We start from the raw sequence: 25278 nt of genomic DNA, 5'->3' as shown, positions 1-25278 counted from the left end.
GAAACAGTATATTTTGCCGCTCAGCTCGTAAAAGACGGCGTTAACGGGGCCATTGCAGTCCCTGTCATTAGTGGTTTCTGGACAATGAAAGCCTATCTCATAGCATGCTTGCCACCGGACCAACCCATATCAGACGGCGTACTACTGATACCAAAGACAGGTCCAAAACCCTTCCAGTGCACTCAAGATAAATCAACAATAGTGACTGCTATGATCAAACGGAAGAAATACAGTCACTAATTACTGCGCTCACAGTGCGTGATTCAAGATTCGCTGTAGTTGCTTAAAACCCTCTTCTATCCATCGGTCCCTGTCGGAGCGAAATGTCACGCTACCATAAGGCAATTTCCTGGAGGCCACGTATACCTTTCCGTTCGAGCTCTCGCTTTGATACTGTGTCCTCTGGCATCTAAAGAGCACACTAACATCGGATATCACGTTTCCACTACGTCTGACAGGTTTTCACAGACTGAACTTTGCGTAAAACTGATCTCTCCAGTCACATAAGTGAAGACAGCATTGGCTCTACCTGTACACCGCATGTGTCTGCGATCTTAATCAGTTACTGATGATATAGTTTTCTCTACTGCGAGTTTCGTTTAGCTTGGATCATTCTCACTGAAGTTGCAATTATCATCAACTTTAATATATTACACGTAAAAAAAAGTTTTATAATAGAAAAGGTAAAGTTTTATACAAGAAGAGGTAAAACTGTTTTCAGTCGCACTAGTTTGAAACTCGTGATGCAACTAGGTGTGACCCTATTCGAGGTGATGTGCTCTTGCCTTCCTTTGCCATTTGAACAGATTTCCCCAGTCAGTTACGGGAGCACCTACTGTTTAGCGTGGAATCCAAACCACGGTGCGAGTTGCCACTTTTCCTAAGTACAGACCGTTGCCAAAATATTTTTTTAAGATCCGCTTACAGGAGCTATTGAAACATATTGCTAACAATATGGCCCAGCAAGCAATGCCGCTCTCCTGCTTCTGCATTCCACATGAAGAAAATTTACCAAGAGCAGGAGAAACTGGACTTTGTGGTTGCAATCTTTTTCAAGTTGGTGTACTGCTTCTGAAAATTTAACTCGTGAACTGATGTTAGATATGAATCTTTTCCAGACTTTTACCAGAATGTCGAAACACTATTTTGAATATATAGTAAAAGCAAATAGTCTGAAATATTGGTAAGATCAATACCAATACTGAAGACTGTACATGTTGTGCAATTTATATAAGACTGGCGTAATACCTTCATACTTCCAGAATAAGATAATAATTCCAGTTCCAAAGCAAGCAGGTGTTGACAGAAGTGAATACTAGCGACTCATCATTTTAATACGTCATATTTGCAACAAAAAAGCGTCTACTTTCGAACTGCAGCGAAATAATATCGTTTTACCGCTCAGATAAAGTAACCTGGCACGATAGCACTGTTGCTGAGAGATGGAGAATATAAGGGCGAGACTCAGAAGGAGGCTTTGACTGAGAAGAACAGAGGTAGATATGGCCTGGCCGTACGAAATACTCTCCACTCTTGTGGACACCGGTCAAAGCCTCGGTCATACCTCGGATACTACCGCCAACGGCCTGACCCATTAACAGTATCGCGTGAAATAATTCCATCTATTGCAGCAATGCTGACGGCAATACTATTACGGAGAGGCAGTGTCGTAAAAGATGAACCGTGCACCTTTACAACTGACTATAAATTATTATCCTGAGGCTGTTTTGGAGCGTTACTTATATCGTGTCATTTGTTCTAAATTTACGTTGTCACATTTGTCACAAATGTTTTAACTTCCTTCCCCTTGTCGATGGAAACTGTTGTGTCTCGAGTTGCCTTGGCTGTATTAAGCAATTACCACTATTTACCCGGTGTCTCGTACTGAGCATGGAGTACTTACTTGAGCTGGGCGCGGTAGAAGGCGTGAGGGATGGCGGTGAGCACCCCTGCCCCGTCTCCGGTGTCGTTGTCACAGGCGCACGCGCCACGGTGGTTCATGCGCAGGGCCAGTTTCTGCGCATCTCGCACGATCTGCAAAACAAAACAGCGCACCACTGTTGTACAGCTCTTGTGTGACTAGGTAACACACTCGCACAGTAATGACGGAATAGTACAAACAGGGCAGGGGCCAAGCTAGGGCTGCAAAATTTGTTTACAGAGGGTACCATAATTAGTAAAGGAAACTGACAGGGTCCCAGTATTTTAAAAGAACAAACAACCCTAACCCGCTCTCACACTATCACTAGATTCAGCTCTATTTTTAAGCTTCTTACCTAGACCACAAGGAAAGGCAACTAATGTCCGAGGGAGGGGGCCAAACTATATGTCTTTTAAGTAGGGAAAAAAATTACGAACCGGCGGTGAAAACAACTGCGACACAATTACTTAATGCAGCAAAAGCGTTCGTAGCATCTATGAGCTGCGTGTTTCGAACTCCACTCATTAATCTTCACTTACAATCGATATTCTTTGAAAAATGCCAAAACCAATGTTTGGGAAGAAATGAGATCACTAATAACGATCTAGTTGAGAGTGAAACTACTTTGATGTTCAAGATGTGTCAAATTCAATCGTAGCACGTTTTGCATGCTCATTTAGCCACCTTCAACTCCTACTTGGACCGAACATCTGTGGTATTTACGCAGGACTAAATGAGAAGAAAGCACCCTAACTTATAATTTTTCTGTATGTATTACGTGGACCTGGACGAACAGTATAGACCCCGATAACTGTGAGAAAGAAAGTACGCCTTTTTGTATTTCAGCAGAAATTTAAGCTTTGAAATTTTCCCGATAATCAGCTTGAGATTAGAAAAGTCATACGTGACACTATTTACTATTATTTTCTTAGTTTGGCAGCTTACTGAGTACTGATAAGTCATGGAATTCTAAGTACTAATAAGTCATGCAGCAATAGCTCTGTCTGTGTCCAAGAGTGAAAAATCTTTGCCTTCTGACACTGATTTACAAATTATCGTCGTCGTGTTGGACGCGCGATGGGCGTAATATCTGCATCAGCCTAAGTTGTGGGCAGCGTTCTTGAGATAAACCCTCTTTAGATGTGTGTGTTTGAATGTAACTGGGATGAAATCGCACCGATCCGGGAGTATCTTCAATTTAGTTATTCGCTCCGTATGTGGAGTATACCTTAACTTTCAGTGTGAAGAAATTCATTGTGTGTTGTGGCTTACTGGACTTTTCTAAATCATAATGCAGCTCAGTTGCGTTTTGGAGAATGAACAATTCCAATAACAAGCAATACACTTTATAGTCCGTAATTAACTGTTGTCAGTTAAATCTTTTGTTGTCCGTATCATAATACGCTACTGAAGGAACATGCAAGAATTAGCGCACTGGAAAAACGGCTAAGGAGTAATGTAGCATTGTCGGTAACATCTTCACGGCGCGGCAGCGTCACAAGCTCAAGATTTCCACGTGTGTGCGTCACTCGTTTTTCCTTAGTAAAATTGTGTCATTGTCAGTGAACTGCACGTGAAGCATTGTGCTAGACCACAGATAACCAATGTTTTGCGATTTCTGCACGGTAACATGCCTCATGTACAATCGTTTTCCTGAATAGAACTAATACTCCAGCTTGTGGAGTTTTGTCCGCGTCCTTTCGAAATAAAAATTAAAATCCCTTTTGTGCGGTGTAAGTGAAAATACGAAAACGTACGAGTACTGCGGAGTGCTTATTTCGTTTTAAGATTCCAGTCGACTGTGGCATTTAAAGTAATGACCGCATGACTACAAAGGCAAACCTGTCTTGAGACAAAGCTATGGTGTGTGTGTGTGTGTGTGTGTGTGTGTGTGTGTGTGTGTGTGTGTGTGTGTGTGTTCTAATGCAGGTGCACACTTCCTTATACAGCAGTTTTCACGTCTGCTAATACGTAAAGCAGCCCGCATCTGAAGAGAGGCAGCCGCATACGACTAGCGCCAGCGCCTGGATCAATACCGCTGCGAGAAATGTCAAAAGTGAGCCAGATTGAACAAATTTTATGCGTATCAGATGTAACTGCCGAGTTTGCAGTCCAAATGTTTGTGTATGTGTAAATCTGAAAACCACACCTGCTAACCCAAAGTTTATCATCAGAAAACTAAAGCTGCGATTAGCAAGCGGGAAAACTGCCTCAATTCCACAGTCTTGATTTAACTCCCTGTCAATTTTAGATCTGAGGAACTTTCTCATACAGATTGGGGTATCACAAATAACTTACGCGTGTCGTCTACAACCTGTAACACATTAATGCCGTAAGAGAAAGGCTAACTTAAAATTCCCCTTTTGCCGCTTTTCTGATTTGTGCAGTAATGACTATTTGGTTAACATTGGTCTTTCTGCTTTATCATCCTCAAAACGTTACAATTATTTACATGTAGCGCCGACTGACAGTTCCTACATGAAGCGCCGATCCTCTACGACTCTTTCTGCAAAGATCAAGAGTTCTCTGGCGTTGCAACTTTCCTGTATGCTACAGAATCACCCGCAAAGAGCCTCCCAGAGCTTCCGACGTTATCCATCAGACCATTTATATTTGTATCTCATGCAAATAGTATTAATAGTAGAAGTATACAGTCCGAAATTGGGGTTTCATGCAGCTCTCCATGCTGCGCAGGCGTCTCCATCTCTGCGTAACTGCTGCAACCTACATCCATTTCAACATGCTTACCGTTTTCAAGTCTTGGTCTCTCTTTGCATTTTTTATCACCCACGTCCTTCCATTACGTTCTTCTATGTCACCATATTTCAAAAAGCTATTTATTTTTTCCTCACGTTCGACCGCCATCCAAGTTTACACTCCAGATAAACACCTTCAGGAAAGACTTTTTAACACTTAAATTGATATCAGATGTCGACCCCTGTGACAGCGGTTCTAGGCGCTTCAGTCCGGAACCGTGCTGCTGCTGCGGTCGCAGATTCGCATCCTGCCTCGGGCATGGATGTGTGTGATGTCCTTAGGTTTAAGTAGTTCTAAGTCTAGGGAACTGATTACCTCAGATGTTAAGTCCCATAGTGCTTAGAGCCATTTTTTGATATCAGATCTTAACAGAAACACTTTTCGTGCTATAGCTAGGCTGCACATTGTACCATCTCTCTTTCAGCTATCATCTGTTTTTTGCTTCCCAAATAGCAAAACTTATTTATTACTTTTAGTGTCTCATTTCCTAATAGAATTCCCTCAGCATCGCCAGACTGAATTCGATTAAATTCAATTAACTTTCAATTACTTTTGTTAATGTTGGGGATGTATTTCAACTAGGGGTGAGTGGGAAGATGAGGTTTGAGACGATTTTTTTTTTTAATCTGTACGCATACAAGATATTTTGAAGAGAAAATCGAGGATCGTCATTGTTCGTAACTCCAGTGAAGGCAACGTCTTATATAAGGCAATGTAAGAGCAGAGTGAGAAGCCGGCATTGCTGAATTGGTAACACCAGAGGCTGCGAATCGCATGCCTGCTCGTCTAGTAGCATGAGTGATAGAATGATTGATGGCCTGCAGAGGGGAGCAGAAAATTGCTCTCTGTAACCGAGGCGACGGCGAAGCCAACCGGTGCCGACTCAGCAGCAGCAGCAGCAGCAGCAGCAGCAGCAGCAGGCTAACTGGCCTAGACAAATGGATTTGTTTCCTTTCCGAACAAAAATGTGATAGTGAATTTGACAAAACTCTTAACTCGCCTAGAAGATGCAGTTACAATGCGAACGCACACTGAAGTAATATATTCAGTGCTACCATTATCGCATCTCTTGCGAATAAAACAGCAAAATATTTATAGGACTGGAAAATTTGTATTTACATTCTGGAATCAATGCCTCACACTATAGGAAGCTTCTGGAAAATGCCTCAAACTTGTTCGTGTAAAACAAAGTGTTACAAACCTTTAACGATATAACTGTATATCCTATTAGGAAACACGATACTACCATACAAAGAAAGTGTGAAACGCGTTTCTTATTAATGGGATCTGTTTTTACAACAGACGTAGCGTCGCTAAAGAAAGTGGTTCAAAATGGTTCAAATGGCTCTGAGCACTATGGGACTTAACTTCTGAGGTCATCAGTCCCCTAGAACTTAGAACTACTTAAACCTAACTAACCTAAGGACATCACACACATCAATGCCCGAGGCAGGATTCGAACCTGCGACCGTAGCGGTCGCGCGGTTCCAGACTGTAGCGCCTAGAACCGCTCGGCCACTTCGACCGGCAAGAAAGTGGTAAGAGACTTATTTTACGATTATACATTTTCCAGTTATTCTAAAAGTTCTTACTAAAATATCCAACTTTTAAAAAAAAAAATTTCAGTGGGATTTTTTTTTTCGTGGTTGTACGTACTGTACTTCGCGCATTTTCTGTCAAGTTCGATACACTTAATGAAATCCTCGGTTGGGTATGTAACACGTGTTCTATCCTGTAGCAGATTCCACCAGTAGAAACGCGATAGTGTTGACTTTACTGTCATCTTCAGAAAAATATGCTACCTAAAATGCATTAACAAACATTTCTGCATTGCCCATATAACAGAGGTTTTGGCGGTTACTATTTTCTGAACGTACGTCATGTTCTTTCGTTTAACGGCCTATCAAAGGTGGAAATTACTGCCCTACGACATTTCGTATCAGTCTCGGTAATCTCGACGCAGAAACCTGGAGTAACAGGACAGCTCTCGTTACGTGTTACGTCTGTTTCACAATGGTAAAATGTTTTCGTGGGGGAAGTGATACGAAACAACAAATTTTGTCAGTTAAATCTAATGTCTTGCGACGAGTCTCACTTGAAAAATGAAATGCTAGGAGGCAATTTTTCTGAGCTTCGAAATTTCATTTGAGATGTTATACACTGAAGAGCCAAAGGAAGACCTGCCTAATAATGTGTAGGGCCCCCGAGAACACGCAGAAGTACCGCAACACGACGTGGCATGGACTCGACTAATGTCTGAAGTAGTGCTGGAGGGAAATGATACCATGATTCCTGCAGGGCTGTCCATAAATCCGTAAGAGTACGATGGTGTGGAGATCTCTTTTGAACAGCTAATTGCAGGGGATCCCAGTTAAGTTCAATAATGTTCATGTCTGGGGAGTATGGTGGCCAGCGGAAGTGTTTAAACTCGTGAGTGCTCCTGGAGCCACTCTGTAGTAATTCTGGACGTGCGGGAATTGCCCAAATCCGTCGGAATGCATAATGGACATGAATAGATGCAGGTGATAAGACAGGATGCTTACGTACGTGTTACCTGTCAGAGCCGTACCGTATCAGGAGGAGCCGTATCACACCAACCGCACACGCCCCACACCATTTCAGAGCCTCCATCAGCTTGAACAGTCCACTGCCGACATGTAGGGTTAATTGATTCATGAGGTCTCAATACCCGTACACGGCCATCCGCTCTATAGAATTTTAAACGAGACTCGTCCGACCAGGCAACATGTTTCCAGTCACCAACAGTCCAATGGCGGTGCTGACAGGCCCATGCGAGGCGTAGAGCTGTGTGTGGCGCAGTCATCAAGCGTACACGAGTGGGCCTTCGGCTCCGAAAGTCCATATCGAGGATGTTTCCTTGAATGGTTCACAAGCTGACACTTGTCGATGGCCAGCATTGAAATGACCAGCAATTAGCAGAAGAGCTGCATTTCTGTCAAGCTGAACGATTCTCTACAGTCGTCGTTGGTCCCTTTCTTGCAGGATCTTTTTCCGGCCGCAGCGATGTTGGAAATTTAATGTTTTACCAAGTTCCTGATATTCACGGTACACTCGTGAAATGGTCGTAAGGGAAAATCCCCACTTCAGCGCTACCTAGGAGATGATGTGTCCCATCACTCGTGTGCCGACTATAACACCACGTTCATACTCACTAAAATCTTGATAACCTGCCATTGCAGCAGCAGTAACCGATCTAACAACTGCGCCAGACATTTGTTGTCTTATCTAGGCGTTGCCGACCGCAGCGCACTATTCTGCCTGTTTACGTACCTCTGGATTTCAATACGCATGCCAATACTAGTTTCTTTGGCGCTACAGTGTGTTTTGCCATTTACAGACAGAGATGCACGTAACTTTGTGACTGTCGGTATGACATACAGCGAATGATGAATGCGAGATGATTGGAATAGTTCAATTAATCCTGCTTGTAACGTCATCGTCAGCTAATGAGTAGTAAGGCTTTTCAGCTTTTCAGAGCCTCATTTCCGATTGTGAGTACATACGCTATTAAATAGGTACATGTTATGGTAAAGAAACAGTTTAAATGCCCACATGATAGAGGGCAAATTGCAGTGTTACCTTGCGGCTTTGCGTCGGAAACACGTTATGTACAGGAAATGATTGCTTTGGGTATTCCACACGAATCGTTAGCCTCCTTAACGACAGATTGCAGTGGGAGAGAAGGCCTAGCTTCTTCCTCCAGGGTAACAATCGGTTAAAAGAAAAGTTTGGCTACCTGCCTCCGCCTTCTGGACGAAAGGTATACGCATCTCGCTGCTAAGGTTCTCGCTGTTGTGACGTCCTGCAGAGCGTTCTTGAAGTGGAACCAGCCGGCAGACTGCAACAAATAGCGAAACCTACACACTTCGTGCCTGACTGTTTTGTCTGGTTCCCGTGCAGGTAAGCGTTGAATACGAAATTTTCGAAGCACCGGACAAACAGGTCAAAATCCTCTCAATCAATGAAACTTTTTCTAGGGCCCTTTTCAGTTCTTTAATACATATTGGTGACGGGTAAAATCGTTACTGCCATAAGCACTATGAAAAGTAGTTAAGAACACCAAGTATGGTAGGGCAGTGATTAAAGCGCTGTTACGTCATTTCGGAGGATCGGGGTACCAATCTCCATCAAATCATCTCCTTTAAGATTTTTCGTTGTTCACCTCAGTCAGCTCAGTTCAGTTCCTCTGTACTAGCGCCGTCCGGTTTTTATCTTCTCGAAATCAGCCAGTGTAAATGGCGAAATGTTAATGGAATATGTGTAATTTCTCGGACTTTCCCGGGAATTCGGAGTCGTATCGTGGAATCAGCTGTACTGGTGATGGTCTGCATCTTCCACAATATTTCAACGCCCAGTTAAGACGTCGAATATTGTGTTGGGAAGACGCAACCACCGACAGTACAAACGACTGCACGAGATGACAATAAAATGTGTGTTCAGAATTTTATTATGTAGATGCCATAGCCTGCTGCATGGCGACGGTAAAAAAAAAAAAAAGTTAATTTAGAAAATGGCTACATTTATATCCTGAGTAACTAGCAGAACATTCTCTAGTTCTAGTTAAACAGAAATAAATATTTTAATGTAGACGCCGTACAGTTGTGGCGACATGCCTGCCTCCCAATTGTGGCGATTTGCCTGCTTCAGAACAATGGTGTAGCAATAAACACAGATTGCCTATATAAACAGCAGTTGTTGATGTAAGATTGTTGTTTACACGACAGCTCACACACTGTTTACACAGTTATCCAATGAGATGGATGGCGCCAAAACTGGCCCGAAAACTTACACTATTTATCTCACGACGATAAACAAATTATTTTCATTTTTTATTACTCGACTTATATGTCGGATGAAGCTCAACACAATATAGCCACACCGTGATTCTCGTATTCCCATTAACAAACTATCTGCTACATAGTTAGGAGCCTTTCTCCATCGTGATAAAACTATTGTTGGAATGTTTGTATGCTTGTTACTTAAACAATGCTGATAAATATACTTCTATAGTCATCAAACATTGTCTTCATAGATTCTTTATACGTGTCACTTGGTTTTATATGCGCTACTCTCCTTAATATACGAATAAAGGTGATACGACCAACGCACCACTGGACCACTCTAACATTCGTGCCATAGAGTAACTTAAGCCCGTATCTTTGTCTGTAAACAACTCATGATAGTCTCATAGTCTGCCAGTGGATTTAACCGACTGTTTCCCATTTTTAAAGTATTATGCCGAAGATACAAGGGTATTAGTAGGGTAAGGGCGGTATGAAGACAATTTCGATATCAAACTGCGGGCTGCTTTACGTATTAGCAGCCGCTTCACAGTAGGCTGCTGGGATCAGAAGCAGACGTGAAAACTGCTGTATAAGGAAGTGTGCACTTGCATTAGACCACACACACACACACACACACACACACACACACCATAGCTTTGTCTCAAGACAGGTTTGCCTTTGTAGTCATGCGATCATTACTTTAAATGCCACAGTCGACTGGAATCTTAAAACGAAATAAGCATTCCGCAGTATTCGTACGTTTTCGTATTTTCACTTACACCGCACAAAAGGGATTTTAATTTTCATTTCGAAAGGACGAGGACAAAACGCCACAAGCTGGAGTATTAGTTCTATTCACGTACAAAGCTATCAGGAAAACGATTGTACATGAGGCATGTTACCGTGAAGAAATCGCAAAACATTTGTTATCTGTGGTCTTGCACAATGCTTCACGTGCAGTTAGTTCTAAAACTGAAACCGTTTACTGACAATGCAAATTAACTAAACTGATCAATTAATTACCCCACCCCGAAATGACGTCATATATCTTCTTCAACCTGCACGTGGGTAACCGCCCCTTTCACCCTCCGCACACTTCCCCCCCCCCCACCTACCCTGTATTGGCGGGGGTGGGAATTTCTTTGTCACAAGGTTGTGCTGACGTTCCATCCCACCCCCCACCCCCCGCCCGGGAATTGCGGGAAATTCAAAACGGCAGTACCCTATCTAGGACATGAACTCAGGTTCTTCTGGGTGGAAAGCCCAAGTGCATCCCCCAACACAGTTATACCAACAGAGGCGCTTGAAATTAGCAGTAGACTATAGCACTGCATCCAATCGCATCAGGGATATAAGGTGGGCTCAGCAACTCTGCAGCCTCAGTTGCAGTCAGTCTGTCAGTCAGCATGAAGCTCCAGTGGGTATCGTCCGTTGCTGCGCAGCTGCAGTAGCAGCAGTAGAATAGGAAGAAGCTGCGGAAGACTAAGTACCCCTTGCTTAATGGCTGTGTTTACTGCCATGTGAGGAAGATGTCGTCTTTGTGTTGATATTTTCGCTTGTAATAGCTTTTCTTCTTTGCTCATCAGTGGCTACGACATCCTCCAGCCTGTCGGGGTCTGCAACAGCAACGTGTCCCAGTCCGTCAGGGCCCACAGCAGCGGCACCATCCTGGGATCCTGTTGTGCACCTGATCAGCTTGATGGAGCAGGACAATGAGCTGTTGTTGTCGGTTGAAGACATCCAGCTGGGCCCTGACTGGCTGAAGTGCGCCGGGGGTCCTAATCAGCATAACACAAGTCAGTACTGGACCCCATCATACATGCCATCAGAATATTCCAGTGATACTGGATTCCGTAGAAATATGGGAACACGTGACGCAATACTGACCCTACGACTTATCTTAGAAGCTAGATTAAGAAAAGGCAAACCTACGTTTCTAGCATTGGTAGACTTGGAGAAAGCTTTTGACAATGTTGACTTGAATAATCTCTTTCAAATTCTGACGGTGGCAGGGGTAAAATACGGGGAGCGAGAGGCTATTTACAATTTGTACAGAAACCAGATGGCAGTTACAGGAGTTGAGGGGCATGAAAGGGAAGCAGTGGTTGGGAAGGGAGTGAGACAGGGTTGTAGCCTCTCCCCGATGTTATTCAATCTGTATATTGAGCAAGCAGTAAAGGAAACAAAAGAAAAATTCGGAGTAGGTATTAAAATCCATGGAGAAGAAATAAAAACTATGAGGTTCGCCGATGACATTGTAATTCTGTCAGAGACAGCAAAGGACTTGGAAGAGCAGTTGAACGGAATGGACAGTGTCTTGAAAGGAGGATATAAGATGAACATCAATAAAAGCAAAACGAGGATAATGGAATGTAGTCTAATTAAGTCGGGTGATGCTGAGAGAATTAGATTAGGAAATGAGACACTTAAAGTAGTAAAGGAGGTTTGCTATTTGGGGAGCAAAGTAACTGATGATGGTCGAAGTAGAGAGGATATAAAATGTAGACTGGCAATGGCAATAAAAGCGTTTCTGAAGAATAGAAATTTGTTAACATCGAGTATAGATTTAAGTGTCAGGAAGTCGTTTCTGAAAGTATTTGTATGGAGCGTAGCCATGTATGGAAGTCAAGCATGGACGATAAATAGTTTGGACAAGAAGAGAATAGAAGCTTTCGAAATGTGGTGCTAGAGAAGAATGCTGAAGATTAGATGGGTAGATCACGTAACTAATGAGGAAGTATTGAATAGGATTGGGGAGGAGTTTGTGGCACAACTTGACAAGAATGGATCGGTTGGTAGGAAATGTTCTGAGGCATCAAGGGATCACCAATTTAGTATTGGAGGGCACCGTGGGGGGTAAAAATCGTAGAGGGAGACCAAGAGATCAATACACTACGCAGATTCAGAAGGATGTAGGTTGCAGTAGGTACAGGGAGATGAAGAAGCTTGCACAGGATAGAGTAGCATGGAGACCTGCATCAAACCAGTCTCAGGACTGAAGACGACAACAACAACAACAACAACTGCATGGGCAAAGTAAGGATGTAGTGAATGAGAAGATACCAATTAAACCCAGTGCACGACTGCACTTCAGTGTATAATTTAACCACAAGTCGTTCGAAGTGTTTAATATTGGTATAGAGGCAAACACAGACACAGGTTTAACATCGGGTAGCCATCTGTTCCTGTTTTTCGAACACAATGGATAGCACCATCTGTAGACTGAGCAAGGTCATAACGATGGAGTGCTGTAGATAAATGGATGTGTCATCCGATTTCACACCAGTGTAGAGTCATCGTACACTGTTGTAATGGATAGTGTTAGAGCAGTACAGTAAATGTCCAGAGAAGGACGGCTCGGATGATACTCTTGCGTCAACTGCTGTTTGATGTAGGCTTTTGCACGACATAGTTCATCCCATTCCACCACCGTGAACTGCACTTTAACACTTCAAGCTGCATTCTCAATCTCTATCACAACACGGCAGTCTCTGTCGGCGGAAGCTTCTATATCAATATGTAAACGCTTTGAACCATTAGCGGTCAAGTTATACACTCAAGCGAACAGTAGTGGTACACAGGGCTTAAATTTGTACCTTATCACCCACTACATCTTCACTTTGTCCTTGCAGTATCACTAGGATATTCTTCGATGGCACATATGATGGGATCCAGTACCGACCTGCGTCATGCTGATTAGGACCCCCTGTGTACTTGAGTGGGTTATGGGCTGGCTGGGTGACAACCTTCAAGAAACAGCTCGTTGTCCTACTCCATCAAGCTGGCCAAGTGCGCAACAGCATCCCGGGAATTCGAAATTCAGGCCAACAGGGTGGGCGTGAGCGGGAAAGGGGTGAGGAGGGGGTGTAGACCCACGTGCCGGATGAAAAAAAAACACATGACGTCATCCGGGGGTGGGTGTAATTAAATGATCAATTTAATTAATTTGTATATAAATTTTCTATCAAAATTGTGCTCATGCCACCCTTACCTTACTACTAAGTGTTACTGAAGATACGTATGGGCCTATCGACACATCAACTACACAAGCACTGGATTTAGCATCAAGTCGCAGATACCAAGATCAAGATCGTATGACTGTGTAAATGCTCTTCTGGCTTTCACGTTAACGAAAGGAAAGAAGATGTCATATAAGCTAATGACAAGCTCGGACCGCAGAGGAATGAGACAGAAACTTGATACTGACTTAGTCAATGTGACCACTGCGGCATCTACCTTTAACAAAGCTGATCATCGAAACACAAAATCGATTCAAAGGAAAGCTGCACGAGGCACCAAAGCTTGTATCGCAGAGAGCCTTACTCTCAAACTTTCAATTTTCCATGTTTCAAAATGCTTCAAGAAACGTGCTACTGCCACCAAAACGCCTCAAGCGTAATGACCACAACCACAACGCGAAAACTGTAGCATTCGGGTCCAGCAGAGAGCTACCGCAGTCTTCCATCCCGTGTACCACCCACGCACAGATTATGATGTGGGAGAAGGAGAGGGAAGGATAGGAGAGGAGGATGATGACACTGATACAACAAATACTCTTCGCCACACAATGTTCGTTGACTTTATGATAAAGCACGGAAAACTTAAACCAGTTGGTCTGACCGTGATTTTAAAAATCACTGCAACGGAATTCGCGTCGGAGGGATGAAGGAGTAAAACTCTACTGGTTGGTGCTTTACATTATCTCGGCGAAAATGAAACGGCTATTCGCTTTTTAAATGAAATGTGTAAACATTTTCCAAAGATCAAATGGTATTTGTCCAGAACTCTAGACAGAACAGCTATGACGATGTTAAAAACACCTATCACGTCCAAGGACAGCGATTCTTGGCACAACAGTTATCAGCAGGACAAACGCCAACGTTCAAACAGTGTAGCTCAGATAGAGAATGGCGTGTCGCGTTGCCGACATCCAAAAGCGAATGACTGCTCTATCGGGATAGCCTTCAAAAAGTCACGAACAGAAGGGACATATTGCTTGGGGCACAGACAAACACACTCGTAAGGCTCCAGCCATATCGCAGTAAGTCTTTAACTGCTTCCGAGATATGTGGTAAGCAAAGCGGTTGGCCTTCACGGACAGTATTATTTGGATAGTGAACTGCGAAGCTCTTTGTGAAACGATTTGCAAATTATTTGTGCAAAAGCTTTAGATATCCCAAAAAGATGCAAAGCAACGCCATCAGATGTATGGGTACGATTAAACAGACTGTCCACCATCCAGTTATTATAGGTGTAAAGCCTCCGCATTTTCACATGACTCAACAGATTTAAACCTTATTAGATGATAGTTATGTAACACTAACGCAAGTGTGATTTTTTAAATATTTTCCTTAAAAATGTGGTTTTTCGTAATTTATATGCACTTTGCAAAGCTTATTTTATCAACCTTTGTAATTTTATGTAAATTATTTTACAATAAATCGCTATCAGCAGGAAAATGTTAAGGGAAGTCAGGTGTTTTTATATTTACCAGACAGTAAACTGCGATGGTAGCAAGGCATCTCTACGTGTATTTATTACGTGCGCTGGGTACGCCAATACTACACTCCTGGAAATTGAAATAAGAACACCGTGAATTCATCGTCCCAGGAAGGGGAAACTTTATTGACACATTCCTGGGGTCAGATACATCACATGATCACACTGACAGAACCACAGGCACATAGACACAGGCAACAGAGCATGCACAATGTCGGCACTAGTACAGTGTATATCCACCTTTCGCAGCAATGCAGGCTGCTATTCTCCCATGGAGACGATCGTAGAGATGCTGGATATAGTCCTGTGGAACGGCTTGCCATGCCATTTCCACCTGGGGCCTCAGTTGGACCAGCGTTCGTGCTGGACGTGCAGACCGCTGGAGACGACGCTTCATCCAGTCCCAAACATGCTCAATGGGGGACAGATCCGGACATCTTGCTGGCCAGGGTAGTTGACTTACACCATCTAGAGCACGTTGGGTGGCACGGGATACATGCGGACGTGCATTGTCCTGTTGGAACAGCAAGTTCCCTTGCCGGTCTAGGAATGGTAGAACGATGGGTTCGATGACGGTTTGGATGTACCATGCACTATTCAGTGTCCCCTCGACGATCACCAGTGGTGTACGGCCAGTGTAGGAGATCGCTCCCCACACCATGATGCCGGGTGTTGGCCCTGTGTGCCTCGGTCGTATGCAGTCCTGATTGTGGCGCTCACCTGCACGGCGCCAAACACGCATACGACCATCATTGGCACCAAGGCAGAAGCGACTCTCATCGCTGAAGACGACACGTCTCCATTCGTCCCTCCATTCACGCCTGTCGCGACACCACTGGAGGCGGGCTGCACGATGTTGGGGCGTGAGCGGAAGACGGCCTAACGGTGTGCGGGACCGTAGCCCAGCTTCATGGAGACGGTTGAGAATGGTCCTCGCCGATACCCCAGGAGCAACAGTGTCCCTAATTTGCTGGGAAGTGGCGGTGCGGTCCCCTACGGCACTGCGTAGGATCCTACGGTCTTGGCGTGCATCCGTGCGTCGCTGCGGTCCGGTCCCAGGTCGACGGGCACGTGCACCTTCCGCCGACCACTGGCGACAACATCGATGTACTGTGGAGACCTCACGCCCCACGTGTTGAGCAATTCGGCGGTACGTCCACCCGGCCTCCCGCATGCCCACTATACGCCCTCGCTCAGAGTCCGCCAACTGCACATACGGTTCACGTCCACGCTGTCGCGGCATGCTACCAGTGTTAAAGACTGCGATGGAGCTCCGTATGCCACGGCAAACTGGCTGACACTGACGGCGGCGGTGCACAAATGCTGCGCAGCTAGCGCCATTCGACGGCCAACAACGCGGTTCCTGGTGTGTCCGCTGTGCCGTGCGTGTGATCATTGCTTGTACAGCCCTCTCGCAGTGTCCGGAGCAAGTATGGTGTGTCTGACACACCGGTGTCAATGTGTTCTTTTTTCCATTTCCAGGCGTGTAGTCACGATACAGAGTGGATGTGTGTATCTCGCGCAAGACGAAACGTTGGTCCATGTGAGGCCACGTCATTTTACGGAGCACAATGTAACCGACGTATACGAGAAGCTGAATTAAGCTCCAAATACTGTCAAGATCCTATCCCAAAATTTATCTGCAATTTATCAGAGTGTTTTCGTAACAACTGGAGCTAATGGAGAACTGTCGCAATCGCCAACACCGCCATCTTAACAGCATCGACAGCCTGTACGTCTATCGCATCATATTATCTTAGAACTTCTGGAAGGCTTAGCCGGCGAATTTAATTGAGAACTGCATAATAACGCTAGTTATGTAAAAGTTTAACTCTTCGATCTCGGCATGAATCGCACTCATTATTACCTATAACAAGATCCAGCACATTTCCTATCGCAACAATACCGGGTGTCGCTTATTACTATCTAATTGACGAATTAATGAAACTCAAAACAAAAAACAAAAATTATGCCAGTTTGTTTCGTTAGAAGAAGACTTAAATTATTCAGTAATGACGCCTCAACAAGTCAGCCGATTTGTTCAACATAACTATTAGAAAAGTATAAATCTTTGTAACTGAACAACAGCAATACTAAAATAATCCACATGCAATAATACTGACAAACCAAAACTGCATTTTTGAACTTTTCACATACGACTTACTTGTTTTATGTTGTTTGCTTAGTGGTTCATATTTCAGCGCTGCAACAGCTTTGAATTTTATTTATAATTTATTTAATGCAAAAACTTCCAGATTATTTAAAACAGGTAGTTTCTATAATCGTTATCTGAGAAGTTGGTGCCAGGTATGGAGGGGGAGGTGTCAAGTAAATGCGAGATGAAAATCAACGACTTCAGTATAGGCAACCGTTCCTGCAAATGTGCACTGCAGGCAGCCTACAACACTATATTTACCCATTCGTATTTTGTTGCGCCTTGCTCGAAGTAACGAGTTTTTCACGTAACGCTTTCTATGTGACCGGTAACCAGTGTACGGTAATGTTTATATTCCACTGCGCACTACGGGCCCTAGTCGTGTCACAGTCGCATCACCGATGAAATAGAATGAACTGAATGCCTAGAAAATTGAATTAAAAATTTACTAACGAAACCTTTTTGAGAGTGAAAGTGGCATTAACATCGCTGTCGAAAGAAAGCGCAAGGTGGAAGGTATAGTGACACACTGGTCTGAAATGATCTCGCGAACAAAATCCGATTTTGACAAAAAGGCATATGGCATAAAAGAATACTGGAAACAGAGCAATGAATGAACTAATTAGCTGTCCACATATTAAGACCAATGCATCACAACTGCAAAAGACCATCCTACTTCTTACTTTATATTTTATCTGAAAGGGAAATTACATGCATCACGTAACGTTTGAAGCCAATAAAACATTATGTAACTACGGTCATTCGCCCGTTCCGAACGCACACAGATAGTTTCAGGCCCTAACACCGAATGAGAATGTTAACTCGTTAACGCACTTGCCCCCTTGTGTACGATATTGTCAACTGCAGGAAACTATCACTGAATACTGTTAAGTGAACAACAACTTCGTTGAGACACACACGGCTATCGTTCAGTTGACGACCTAGGAGTTTTTACCACTATCTAGTAACGCGTGACGGGTTTCAGTTTGTAAGAATCATCAACAGCACTTGGTCGTAACGGGTTTACGAAGGGAAACATCCTCGCATTTCTCCGAGCTGTGCATGGAAACTGAGGTAACAGACACTGAGACGGCATGAACAGGACACTGCCGGGATACAGTAACGGAATGAAGTAGCAGGACCACAAACTTGTTATTCACCTTCTCGTTCCAGAATGAACCAAGGAAATTACTACGTGCTTCAAGCTATATCAATACTATCCACGAACGGAATAGGAAAAGGGAGGTGAGGAAATTATACTCTCCGCGTAAAAGTGTGCAGACGCTTGGGAAGTTAAAATGTAGGTGTCGAGCTAAAAGGCAGTTCTCCCGACATCTTCGTATCTGCGTTCTGACTGTCAAATCAATTTATCGCTCGCTGGCCAATCAGTTAATTTTCGCTAAACGAGCCGTAAAATTAAATTAATGAGCAAGTGGGGACTCTCATTCTGCCAGTTAAAATTACGACTCCATTGAGAGTGGAGCTTAATCGTGTTGCGGAATGGTAGATTTCGCAAGTCTGGCTACGGCAGCGTGAATTTCACACAGACCAGGCTGGTGATAAGTGACACGCCAGCACTGAGTAATAAGACACGGGTGCTGACGTAAGAGGGCCTATCTGCGAGCAATAACTTTCACCTGCGCCGGATTTACGACGTGTGTCCTACTTTCGCCGTCATTTGTTTTTCTCCTTTGCTCATTTTTACTCTGCCAATACTTTTACTGTATGCGCAAATATGACGAGTAACCCCCGCGTCTTAGAGGACGTTAAATTTTATTTCTTTATTTCAATTATTCCTCCACTCACTTATGAGTTACCTTTTACTGTTCGAGCTTGGAGGAAGCTGAGCCAACGCAATCAGCGATAAATAAACCTCTCGAAGTGACAAGCATTTTATGACTGAGTCACGACATTGTCTTACTTCCTCTCCCCCCCCCCCCCAAAAAAAAATCATTAACGCTCTGTCAGTGTGCCACATAAGAGCGATCGACTGTTCCGGATTAAAATAAATTTTTATTTCTGTGGGTGCTATACAGTCCTAACACAAGAGCAGCTGTTACATCGAAAGAAAGTCGTGTCAGCCACTTGTCTGTGAATCGTGTAGAGTCTGTTGTGTGTGCCTTCGTGTTCTGTGGCTGACTTGAAGAACCAGCCTACCCTCTGCCGAGACGAGTGTGGAGAACCACATTCGGGTTGGCCAGTGTACTAGACCAACTCTCATTAGTTCGTGTTGATTCTATCCGGGTCTGGGCATCGCCTTAAAGACTAACAAGCAACGCATTCTGGCATGAAGAGAATCACCGAGAAATATTTAGAGGCAGGGAGTACTAGTGATAACGGAAAGAATCGTAATGGAAATGTGCATCGGACGTTTGGAAGACTGACATTCTACTACAACAGCTTGGCGCTGGATCATATGCGTATATTTGGGGACATCTTAGATAAACTATCCCAGAAATTCGGAAATATGTTCTTACTATTCCACAGGGAACTACATACACCAACTTTCACTGAAGTATTTAATGTATTTTTCTGCCTAGAGATTCCTACAACTGATAAAATTGTTAAGTTGATAAATTTCTGTAATTCTCACATAATGAGAGGAAGGAACCTAACGTAATGCTCACCATGGTGTTGCAGATTACTTCCGCAAATATTATGTACACCGGTTTAGACGCTGACTTTTTGTCATGCAGTCCCCCGTGCTGGTGATCCGTAAGTCGGCTGGGGGCCGTTACGATTTGCGGTTTCCGTGGTGTCATTTCCTAGTAGTACGGTATGTACCGGAACAGGATCTCACTCTCTTCCTCCTCTTTCATTCTCAACACCACGAAAAGGACAGTGTAAAATTTCACACGCATGAACCAGTCACTTCGGAATGTAGCGCTGTTAAACTGCTGTCAAATGTTGCACTCATGAAACTACATGCTCTTCATGTATATTTTAGATGTGAGAGAAAATGTGTATTATAAAATAAGTGTTGTGGCAAATCTGTGATAGTTCGATAAACATCGCTCGCTCAATTGTGTGTCTGATGTTTATTTATTCTTTAGTAATCCTGAAAATATTCATAGTGAATTCTGTACATTAAAGTCTGTTTCACTGAAGGATAATCATGAGTAAACAAAGTGATTATGGTTCAAATGGCTCTGAGCACTATGGGACTCAACTGCTGTGGTCATAAGTCCCCTAGAACTTAGAACTACTTAAACCTAACTAACCTAAGGACAGCACACAACACCCAGCCATCACGAGGCAGAGAAAATCCCTGACCCCGCCGGGAATCGAACCCGGGAACCCGGGCGTGGGAAGCGAGAACGCTACCGCACGACCACGAGATGCGGGCAAACAAAGTGATTAAATATCCTCTGAAGCCTTTTAACAAAAGGAGAAATGTTGGAAAGCCAAAGGTACGTCTTATTACCGTAAACAATAAAGACGATAACCAAGTGTGTGAACCTAACCTTGCTGGTACACCTGCCCACTGCAATGAAAGTGAGAAAAAAAGTACTTCGCAGAGGAAGCTTGGTTCAGTTAGTGGAAAGTATGAATGTTTTGTAGGCGAATAAGATGTGAATGAAATATTTGATATGTTAGTTCTCAATGGAATTTTTGCAAACTGTATAAAATGTATTCCGTGTAGTGAAGTCGGTCTGGAACACACTATAAAAATCACATAAAGCTTGCCAGTGAAATTGAACTGAAGTGTGGTAAGTGTTCATACATGACAAACTTTTGGTACGGTGTTGCAGTAACTCCAAAAGAAGAAAATGGCAGCAAAATCTATGAACACAACATTCGATTTGTTTATGCCTTGCAAACAGTTGGTAAGGATGCTACTGCAGGTGCAGTTTTCTGTGGCATAATAAATCTTTCAAATCCCCAATCAAGTTCATGAACTACAATAAATTTACACATATAGATTCAAACATATACAAGAACTGGAGCCCTATGGTGAAGATGATGTAGTGCAGAAATTTGAATGTAATGAACATGTACAGAAACGAGTGGGGTCAAGACATTGGCTACTGAAAGCTTAGTACAAAGAACAAAAACTCAGTGATGGTAAAGGGTTGTACGGGAAGGGAAGTTAAATGACAGTGTAATTGAACAAATACAGAACTATTATGGAATGGCTATTAGGCAAAACAAAGTGTCACTGAAATGAAGAAGACTGTTTGGGCTCTTGTTTCGTACGTTTTTAACCAATCAGTGTTCCCATCATTACTTGCAAAGGCGAGAATAGTTTAAGTACAAGGAATTCCTAACTGGTGAAGTGTACACACAAACATAGTGACGATCACGACAACAACTACACGTTGGATTCTAAATTACCTACCTTTCTGAGTGTTCCAGGCAGTAAGACACGTCTTTATGCCCTCAATTTGACTTTCTCTTCACGCCATACTGAAAATGCGCTAATAGATGGCGAATGTCATACAGAAATGAAATTAACACCCCGTTTTGAGCGCCAAGGATGCTCACTAGAATCTTTAATATTTTCAATATACATGGAACGATTTATCAGGCAGGATTACGAGCCCTTTAAGATTGGTCGCTGGCTATACAGTAGTGTACGGGGAAGCATCGCCGGTGACAATCTGAAGAAATTGCGCGAAGACATGGAAAAAATTTTCACTTGGTGTGATGAACGGCAACTTTCTTTGAATGTGGATAAATGTAACCTAATGCCTGTAACAAGGAGAACAACCCGATTATATATGACTAAAAGATCAGTCGTGAACAATTTTAGCATCTCACATTGTATTCACCGATTCCAAAAATAATTCGTTTGGCCACAGTGTACAGATTCTAAAAAGCACAATCATAAAAATAGAGCTATTAAACGAACAACTATTTTCTTACGTCGGTTAATTTCTACCTTTAGAAATGAAAGGCTATTTGGGTTCATATGTTGCTTAATTTGTGAACAAATCAAGTTATTTTTTTATCATTACCCAGTTGATGTCAAATAAGTATAAGATCCCATGTACAAATCAAATAGACGAGCAACAGTGTTGTGGAAAAAGAAGTATGAACTTGAAGGGACAAGTACAATAGCCTCAGGTAAACATGGATGAGATTCAGTACTTATCTGGGGCAATATCAATGCAATTGGTGAGGGGGATTTGCATTTTACTGATGGAATTATGGACCACAAGATTTACATAAAGATGTGTTTTTAGCATCTATCCAGAAGTGTGAACCAGTCTTTCTGGTGATTATATTTTCACGTAAAAGAATGATCCCAAAACAGACAGCTATCGATGCAAGGCTGTGCTGGTTGTACAACACTCCCAGTTGGATGCCGACACCACCGCAATCCCTAGAAATAAATCCAATAGTGTTTCTGCAACGCACTCGGCAAAAATATGAGGGACCATTAAATAACCAACAGAAATGATCCAAAGAACGCTCTGCTAGGGGAATGGCGTAAAATTACAGTGCAGACAACAGAATCACTGGTGAAATGCATGCCAAACGGAAAGCAAGAGATTATACAGGGAAAAGGAGGGCCTACTAAGCACAACATTCTATGTTCAGAGTGTCATTTTCATTTTCAATATTTCAGACGAATGCTTATTTCGCGTCCTAAACTGCCTATCTTTACTCTGTTTATGTACATAGTAATCCGTGTTTCTTTATCGTATCGTTGCAGGACGTGAAGGAAACGATAAATATAAAATCAAAAATGGTTCAAATGGCTCTGAGTACTATGGGACTCAACTTATGAGGTCATTAGTCCCCTAGAACTTAGAACTAGTTAAACCTAACTAACCTAAGGACATCACAAACATCCATGCCCGAGGCAGGATTCGAACCTGCGACCGTAGCGGTCTTGCGGTTCCAGACTGCAGCGCCTTTAACCGCACGGCCACTTCGGCCGGCAATATAAAATCGAAAATAATAGTATCGATACTTGATTGAACCTCAGACCTGTAAGTTGTCGGAGTCCGGCAGCTACCGACTGAACCACCTACCCGACAAATACTACCGATTAATCAGTTTCGGGGAACTTCATACGAATTTTATAAGACTGATATTAAATCGCGAGAATCAAGTTGCCCTCTTGCCTCTTACGAAGGAAGAAATAGCAGCAATATCGTCCAACACTGTAGTGAAAGTGTCACTTGCAGACATAACCAGCTGCTGCTGTACTTCGTGTGCTAGAATGGCTATCGCCGTACACAGGGTCACGATACCTAGAGAAGCTACGTAGATACAGTCTCTCTAACCACACCCTGACCACAGAGTGATCTATCAGTGCTACACTAGTCCTGGGTCCCAGCCTGTCTCTGGCAAAGTGCTACTCTCCTGTACGCGCGCTCAGTGCGTTAACCTTGCCACCCGTTGGGTAATGCTGACTTCAGGCCACAGGGAAACTTGAGGAATTGAGGACTTGACGAGTCAGCTTAAAATCCGACGAGATACTCATTGTATGGTGGGTCGGTAGCAGAGGAGGGGCTGGCGCGGCGCCGCGACCTCAGCTGCGGGCCTCTGAGGAGACGGAGGCGCCACTGGTTGGCCAGCAAGTGGGGCATCGACCTGCCGCACCGCTTTGCACCGTCTGGCGGCGTCAGCGCGCGAGAAGAGAAAAGGCGGGAGCAAGGACACCTACTGCCTCTCGAGGGCCGCCAAAAAAGATTACCGCCAGTCTCAGCCATTTCCCGTCGAGCACCTACAACAGCCTCAAACAGTATTACACATATCGTATACATAAAGTTTCTCCAGTTAAGACACCGTGGTGAGTACTTCCCTCATTGCGGTTCTACAGATACAAATATCACCTTCTGACAATGACGGATCTCGTAAACCCGCAATAATCGCTGCGGTCAGTAATACGAAAAATGGAAAAATGCACGTATATTTGGTTGTCCGTCACTTACACAGTCCTCATAGCAATGTTTGTATACGAGTAACGACTACGTGCAGTTAACCCCTACTGAAATAACTATTGACGATTATTCTATCAAAGCCCAGCCCAGTTCTGTTGAGAGTTGTCAATACTCTCTTAGGATTTAAAGGTTGGCTACAGCGCGCATACACAAGCTCTGGAATCTAAGATATTGTTGTCGCGCTTCGCAGCGCACGGATTAATTAGTGGCAGTTTGGAAGCCAGTGTAGGAGCCCGCCTGTTGTGTTGCGCTCGTGTGTTGGGCGAGGGGTCGTCGCCGTACTGCCGTGCCCGCCAGCAGCGACACAGGATTTGGTATTGAGTTGATATTTTTTTATAATTTGCAGCGCGCTTATTAATTTAAAGAAAAGGGTTTGTGTATGTGCGTAGCAGCAGCCGGTAATTTTGATAATGATAGGAGTTTAATTCTTAAGGGAAACCATTGTTAGGCGAATAGATTAAGTATTGATGGTTCAAATGGCTCTGAGCACTATGGGACTCAACTGCTGAGGTCATTAGTCCCCTAGAACTTAGAACTAATTAAACCTAACTAACCTAAGGACATCACAAACATCCATGCCCGAGGCAGGATTCGAACCTGCGACCGTAGCGGTCTTGCGGTTCCAGACTGCAGCGCCTTTAACCGCACGGCCACTTCGGCCGGCGATTAAGTATTGATTTTTGTCATCGATTTCTTTTGTAATTGTCAGGGAATTGTTTCACTATGTATTTAATTGAGAAGCATTTCAGTCTGTCTCAAGAGTTTGATTAATTTGTAATATTGCTTTAATGCCACTAGAAGCAGATTTACATACGAAGCGATTGTTCAAAGAGCTTCTACCGTCTTGTTAGTTGAATGAGAAAGAAACGCTTTCAGAATATAATTTTTGAAATAAGGAATTACTTGTTTGGGTTATCATTTATCGATTTTAGATTTGACCAAACCCTTTCTCTTGAATTATACGTAGTTGCAGTAAGCAGCAGCAGCCGCAGTAACAGCAGGAGCCGCCATACAGAACTTACATTACACTCAGCATGAAAAATAGGTTTTTTTACTTTTTTGTTAAATAATGGAATGCAGCAGATCAAGCAGTGGCAGCAGAAAGACCAAGTAAGTTATTTGTTGCGTACAGGACCAAGAAAAAAAAAAAAAAAGTTTAGGCGATCTCTGTAATAGTGAAGTTAACAAGAGTGCAAGCACGAGATTTTCAGTAGAAAAAACGAGATAAGAAGATAGAGCTCGCGG

General features: G+C 43.4%; 1 protein-coding gene across 1 annotated transcript in view; it reads right to left on the bottom strand.

Annotated features, from left to right (window-relative positions):
- The window catches only part of LOC126204436 (uncharacterized), a 384821-nt gene that overhangs the window by 225488 nt on the left and 134055 nt on the right, over positions 1 to 25278 (bottom strand). The window contains exon 3 of the mRNA XM_049938825.1: positions 1904 to 2034. Coding sequence (XP_049794782.1) covers positions 1904 to 2034 — 131 coding nt within the window. The remainder of the gene's footprint in view (positions 1 to 1903; positions 2035 to 25278) is intronic.

The sequence above is a fragment of the Schistocerca nitens genome, chromosome 9, assembly GCF_023898315.1.
Source record: "Schistocerca nitens isolate TAMUIC-IGC-003100 chromosome 9, iqSchNite1.1, whole genome shotgun sequence".
NCBI lineage: Eukaryota > Metazoa > Arthropoda > Insecta > Orthoptera > Acrididae > Schistocerca > Schistocerca nitens.
This window is presented reverse-complemented; position numbering and strand designations above follow the sequence as displayed.